Genomic DNA, 6,680 nt, shown 5'->3' with positions numbered 1-6,680 from the left:
TCCGCCCGCTTCTCCCTCTGCCGGCGCCCCCAGCCGCACCAGTTTGCTCTGGGTGGGCTCGGGATCCAGGCTGCTCTCCAGGAGCTCGTCCACTTCCAGGGGTTTGTCAACAGAAGGAGGAGTTTCTGCTGCAGAGCTCCCGCTCTCAACGGCAGAGCCCGGGTTCCCATCAAGGAATGCAAGGAGTGGAAACGCAGTGTACTGTATGAGCTGCTTATCTAAGGGGAAGAAAATCCCAAAACATTGTAAGTTCACATGCCTTTCTATGTGCAGAAGGAAAAAACAAAATCCAACCCACAGAATTTATTTAAAGAATCATCAATAAAAAACATCATAGGTATTTGTTTTAAACGAGCGATTAAAGAATTGTTACGTTCATGCATAACATTATTTGTTCAGATTCTCCTGCAAAAATACCAGTTTCTCTGCACCTGGTGCAGTACCAAAAACCTAAAAAGCAACTATAGTAAGTATTTTGTTTTGGTTATTTGCTTATCAGCATGACAAAACCAGACAAAGAGCAAATAACCGAGATCGTTTTTAGAACAATGCTTGTTCAACTGTTAAACTGTTTCAACAAAACACCACGACTAACCTGATTTGGGCTTAGAAGCTTGTGTTTCCTGTGAAGCTGCTGGACCAGCATTATTCTTGGTAGTTTCTATTCCCTTTGTCTCCATCTGGAAACAAAAGCAAAAACTTAACACACACGCTTAAAGCCTTTTCCAATGCCTCTAGAACATGAACCTGACCAACTATTAAAAAGAAAAAATCAAAGTTTTTATTTGCAAAGGGATACAGTGGCATCAGTTACCCATACTAATACGCCTTGGCTGAGAAAACGAGAAATGGAAACACAGGCTTACTCAAGCAGGACAAATTCAAAGAGCCAGATATTTGCTCTACTGCTTGTTCTTGCGTTTCTTTTCCCACCAGACAATACAGAGGAAACCATTCTGACAAAGTGTGTACCGTGTTTGCAAGTACTAATATCTTAGAGGATACAAAATCAAGAGATTGGTACAACGTACAGGTATTGGCCTCAAGGTAATACAAGTTTTACAGGACATTATTAATTAGGGTGCTTTTCCCTTTTCTGTTTAAAACCTAACAAACAGGATGAATTCATCTGCAGCCTTCCTATTCTCATGGAAGTCTTCAAAGCCAGAGTATGAAAAAAACGCTATTATACCAGAAAAGAAAATAGTAAAGGATGAATAAAGTTTGCATCTCTCACTACTGTGTACATTGAGCAATGGATTTAAGACTTACTTTGGTATTAGTGATATGATCTGTGGGATTCATCTGCACGGAGCTTGTAAAAAGCTGAACAAGACAAAACACATCAAGTTTTAGGTATCTCGATGTTGCTATTAAGAATACAAGAACATTACAGCTGCATGTGTAAGAATAATCCCTGTACTTAATGTTTTCACGCTCCATCAGGATTAGAGTTTATTTACAGGTATTTACCACTTTTGCAAAGAAAACCTAGCTTTGGAGCATAATGGTTTGGAATTCCATGAACCTCAGTCACAAAGGAAACAACTATATTACATCTAACAGACTAACATGGTTTGCTGCAGTCTTCTGCGGATTCCTTCTTATGTTGCTGCATGGAGAATTCTGTGTACCATAAGGAAGAAGACACCCTGATCAAGTTTCCAAGTGACACCAAACTGGAAGGAGTCATCCATATGTGGGAGAGCAGAACTGCTGTTACGAGGGATTCTCAGCAAAGCGGGAGTGGGGCCAACAGGCACTCCATCAGGTTCAACAGCCAAACGCATTTAGGACACAGTAACCTCATGCACTGGCCCAGGTAAGGGAACAAACGGACAGGCAGCGGCTCCTCAGAGCGGGAACCTGGGCGTCGTCGTAGACAACACCCTAACCTGAGCCAGCGGCACGGCCTTGCTACAGGGAGGCATGCTCTGCTACAGGCAAAGCACAGCCAGGAGGTCACTGGAAGCAATTAGTTCTCTCTGCCCAGCACCTGGGGCCACTTGTGGAAGAGTGTCCAGTTTTAGGCCTCCCAGTACAAGAGTTTTCAAACTATGGGGCATCTGGAGGGCCACAGATGTTTGGGGGCTTATGACACACAAGAGGCTGAGGGAGCTTTGCTAATCTTGTCTGGAGAGGACAGACAAGGGAGGGTAACTGCACTCTTCTACTGCTTCTAAACAGGAGTTACAGAGAAGACAAACTCCACAGAGGTGGACAAAGGACAAGAGGCAAGAGCTACAAGCTGCAGCAGGGAAAATTGTGACTGACATAAGGAAATTCTTCACCAAGAAGAGTCAAGCACTGGAACAGGCACCCGAGAGGCTGTGGAACTCCCATCTTTGGAGATTTCAGAATTTGAGTCAACAAGGTCCTGAGCAAATGATCCAACTTTGAAGCTGGCCCTGCTTTGAGCAAGGGGCTGGACTAGATGACATGCACAGGTCCCTTCCAACCTAGACCATTCTACTCAACATAAATCTGAAGAGAAATTGAGAACATACACATACTCCTTAGAAATAACCTGAAATGTCAGAGAAACTTGTAAAATAAATGCCAAGAGCCTTTTTAACCCCCATTCATTGAGGAGACCACAGATGATGTGCTGGGCTATTTCAAAGCAAGAGTATTAATCTAATTGGTGTCTGAGTTCATGTAGCAACAAATATAAGCATTATTTCATTAAGAAAGCCATTCTTCAATCAAAAAGCATTCACTTGAGCAGTGGTGTAGCACTGAGAATTATACCAGTGCCCCAGAAACACAAATTCACAAATATTTAAAACTTCCCTTTTTTAAAGGGAAGAAAGGCAAAAAAAACCCCCAAAACTGTTGTGATTTAGATCTCTTTTCAACAGTAACAACCCACACAAGTATTTCCTGTAGTGTGTTACCAAAATACTGAAAATAAACAGTGAAAATTACATCGACCAGGAGATCTGGATCTATGCTGAACTGTCGTCCTGATAACATAGCTTGGAAGTCCTCTAAACTGCAGTCGATACTGTCAAGATAATCCAGAAGTTCAACTCTAGAAGACAAACAACACTTTATTGCTGTATCCCTTAACAAAAGGAAGAGAAATCCACAATTAAGCTTTACACAGATGTACTACATGCATCTAAAAATCTTCACCAGAACTAGAATGAAGTGGAGTCTTTCATTAGAAACAACCTCCGGAAAAAAGTTAAAACTTTTAGCCTCTTTAGAGGAGAACCCAAGTAAAGCAGACTGTGCTCTGAAACAGGTATCACATCAACATAACACCATGACATGACGTCAGCAGAGATGCGATTCTTGCATCCAGGTAGCCCTGAGTCTCATCCACTTGCAAGAGCTACGCAGATAAATCCTGACAGTTCAAACAGTGACATCCGCAACATTACACTGTCAGATTATGCACCCCAATTCACTCGCTTCATGATAAAAATCAGAGGTCCTATCTTAAAATACTTAAAATAGAAGGATTTTTAGAAACTGGCTAGAATAAAGGTGACCTATAAATTTGAAGTTCTCAACAGAAACTACTGTTCAGTTCTTTTTACTTCAGTCAAACAATCTAATACTTGAAAAAATAAAAGACCAGGCTACTCACTTTCCAAGAAGATTTATATTCTGTGAAATTACTCCATTCTCACTGAGTATGGAATCCATCATTGAGACTGGATCTTCTACAGTTAAAGTTGACTGGTTATTCAGCTGTACAGCACTTGACATGAGTGGGCTTGTACTGTCACTGACAGGGCTGAGGGGATCATTAGCTGGGATAGCAACTGATTCTGTGCTTTTATCCCCTTGAATTACAGGGGCATATTCTTCTTCATTATCATCTTCCACAATTACAATATCGGGAGAATGACTACAGCTGTAAAAGGAGACAAATGAATGAAAGCATTTCATACACTCATTTAAATTGGTACTATTCCACAGGTTTAGTTACTTCTCATTTTAGTGAAGCTACTATAAGGAAGTAAACTTCCCTACTGCTTTTTAATACGAAACACAGCAAGATACTCTATATATCTATTTTCCATTGATATGGTGTTGTAATGCTCAACACAGTTAATGCAGCTCAGCTAGTAGACACTGTTGTGCTAGACCACAATAACAACTACTAAAAAGATGTAGGAACACTGGTATTTTTTGCACTAGAACAACTATAAGCTCGCATATAAATGTAAAGTATGTACGAAGTGGACTAAAGCGTACGAGACCATCAAACTAGACAGACAATATGTATTTTGCATCTTTCCTGTTGAACAGAATCAACTCTGGAGCATCCATAACATAAAGGATCTTAGTTGACAGTGCTGTAGTTAATTAACCTTGTTATGTATACCAGAAAGGCAACCTAAAACCCAAGAAAGAGTCTCAAATGACTTGCTTTCATCCATATTCTGGTTTTCTTAACCCTTAAGTAGCTGTTAATTGTGCTGCCTCTCTATCACAGCCTTATCTTCATGAAGCTTTTCTAACAGAGAATGCATTCCCAGACATCAGCTGAACAAGAACAATGCTACTAGTTGAAGTATAAGCTTGAAATATCTAAGTTTTATTCCTTGAGGCATAATACAGGCCTTGTCAATACAATGTAACTCAGGAAGAGAGTTGCATCTCAATCCCTGGACCGAGTTTCAACTGCTCATAGCTGAAAGATGAACTACTTCTATAGTGCTAAGTACAGACAGGAAGGAACATAGTGACAGAACACTGAAAAAAACCCCTGCCATTAACTGGCTTAATAAAGTTCAAAGACCACACCATCACTTGACAAATAGCACACGCAGATTATTCTCCATAAAAATCTGTAAAACCAAGGGAAGTCATTCCTGTCTGTATTCATAACCAAAAGTAAGAAGACATCACCCACTTTGTCTTTGGACAAGCAGTGTACTTAACAAGAGTGCAATAAAACAGATTGCTTCTCACTAGTTTTTATCCTCCGCATATTAAAACTCCAACAGCCAATTAATGATTTGGAACAAATCCAGAGGTCAATTAATCAGAACCTAGTGTGAATTCACAGATGAAGCTTCTATATGTGCAGGAGTACCGAGTAATTCTGACCACTTCATTACAAAAAAAAAAAATCTAAGACATCTGAATGATTGCATATTATACAACACGGAAAGCCAATTATCTATATAGACTTCTAGAGACTTCTTACTTGGAAGAATCTGAAGTGGTATCTTCATTTGCTTCTGGTGTAATGGGAAGATTTTCTTCATCACCCATGGGATTTTCTTCATCACCCACATCCTCAGTGACATCATAAATAATGATGTCATCTGAAATCTGTTCCCTTTGTTTTAAGCCCTCGTTTCTGTTGAGAGGTACCTGAGAATTATTTTAAAAAGAGTCAGGGGAGAGAAGGACAATGAGCTTCAGCATTCTGACAGCTATCATTGTATCTTACAATGCTTCAATTCTAAAGAGGTGTAAAAGCTTTCCTACACCTTGGAGATTACAATCTGTTTCTATAGATCTACATTTAATAAAAAACCCATACAAATAAATGAACAAGCTGGAGAATAGCACCTACAGAAAAAATGTTTGGCAAATACTACACGCACAGAAATAAAAATATACTAGCACTCTCAGCAAAAGCAACAAAAAAGCTGCAACGACAGGACTAGACAAGAACTAAAAATATTAAAACAGTGACTGCTGTTTAGATAGTACCTTGTTATAAAGCTATTAATTCTGGTACCATGCTACAGCACTCATTCTAATGATTTCCCCACCAACCATTATTTGGACAGCAGAAAATAACTTCCAGTGGCGTGACATTCAAATGGCACAGGAACTTGACGTGATTTTGTTGGGTTGGATGTTGCCTTGCAGAGCAACATGCTGGATCCTCGTCCCTGTATGGGGCTAGGGGCGCCCAACTCCCAGAGATAACAACACAACATACATATGCTATTTCTAACAGCACTATTATTAAAAGCAAACTGCTTTCAGTAGGTTCACATAAAGCTGTACTTAATACACAGGTAACTGGCTTATACATGCTTATATTGAAAAGTGAATGGTGATTATCAACATACTTGGCTTCTGAAGGAAAGACAACATGGCATATCACTTCTAGAAGTTGATAGTTCTCAGTACACAGCTATGTTTTATTCCCCATAAGACAAGCTACTTGATCTGTCTGCCCCTCTCCACTCCTTCTTTCATCATAACAAAGAGTACGCATGAAAGAAAACTTACATGGTGGTTACTGTCAGCTGGTTCTTTCACAATTTGTTGAAATACATTTGACTTTGTAGGTCCATTAGTGTTCAGAAGCAGAGGCCTAAATCAGAACGAGTAAAGGAAGAAAGCCATCTCAAAACTAATTCTTTGGTTTTAGTCAACAAAACATGTCAGTGTATTGTCTGGACAGCAAGTTTTCAAGACCATATTTACCTCTTGCGTTTTAGGCTCACTAGTTGGTTATTCTGTACCAAGGTAACAATAAATTGTACAATCTATAAGGAAAAGAACACTATTGTTAGTTGCTCTACTCTGTAATTGCTTCTCTCAGAGTATCAACATACCTTATAGCAGAAGACTTCAATAATAAAATCTATACATAAACAGCAGATCACTTATTTTGTGTAGTAACTCTCATATAGAACTGTTCAGAAAAGTTAAAAATTGTGGTAGAATAGAAAACATGGCTGGTAATATCT

At 39.5% G+C, this 6,680-nt stretch overlaps 1 protein-coding gene across 1 annotated transcript in view; it reads right to left on the bottom strand.

The window, feature by feature from the left end:
• Positions 1-6,476, bottom strand: part of LOC104076789 (heat shock factor protein 2) — a gene marked incomplete at its 5' end in the record, with an annotated part of 6,600 nt that extends 124 nt beyond the window's left edge. Inside the window, 8 exons of the mRNA XM_009577788.1 lie at positions 32-218; positions 596-680; positions 1,273-1,326; positions 2,929-3,034; positions 3,599-3,868; positions 5,171-5,340; positions 6,217-6,301; positions 6,415-6,476. Coding sequence (XP_009576083.1) covers positions 32-218; positions 596-680; positions 1,273-1,326; positions 2,929-3,034; positions 3,599-3,868; positions 5,171-5,340; positions 6,217-6,301; positions 6,415-6,476 — 1,019 coding nt within the window. The remainder of the gene's footprint in view (positions 1-31; positions 219-595; positions 681-1,272; positions 1,327-2,928; positions 3,035-3,598; positions 3,869-5,170; positions 5,341-6,216; positions 6,302-6,414) is intronic.
• Positions 6,477-6,680: the final 204 nt, after the last annotated feature.

Source organism: Fulmarus glacialis, unplaced genomic scaffold (assembly GCF_000690835.1).
Source record: "Fulmarus glacialis isolate BGI_N327 unplaced genomic scaffold, ASM69083v1 scaffold5085, whole genome shotgun sequence".
Classification (NCBI taxonomy): Eukaryota; Metazoa; Chordata; class Aves; order Procellariiformes; family Procellariidae; genus Fulmarus; species Fulmarus glacialis.
This window is presented reverse-complemented; position numbering and strand designations above follow the sequence as displayed.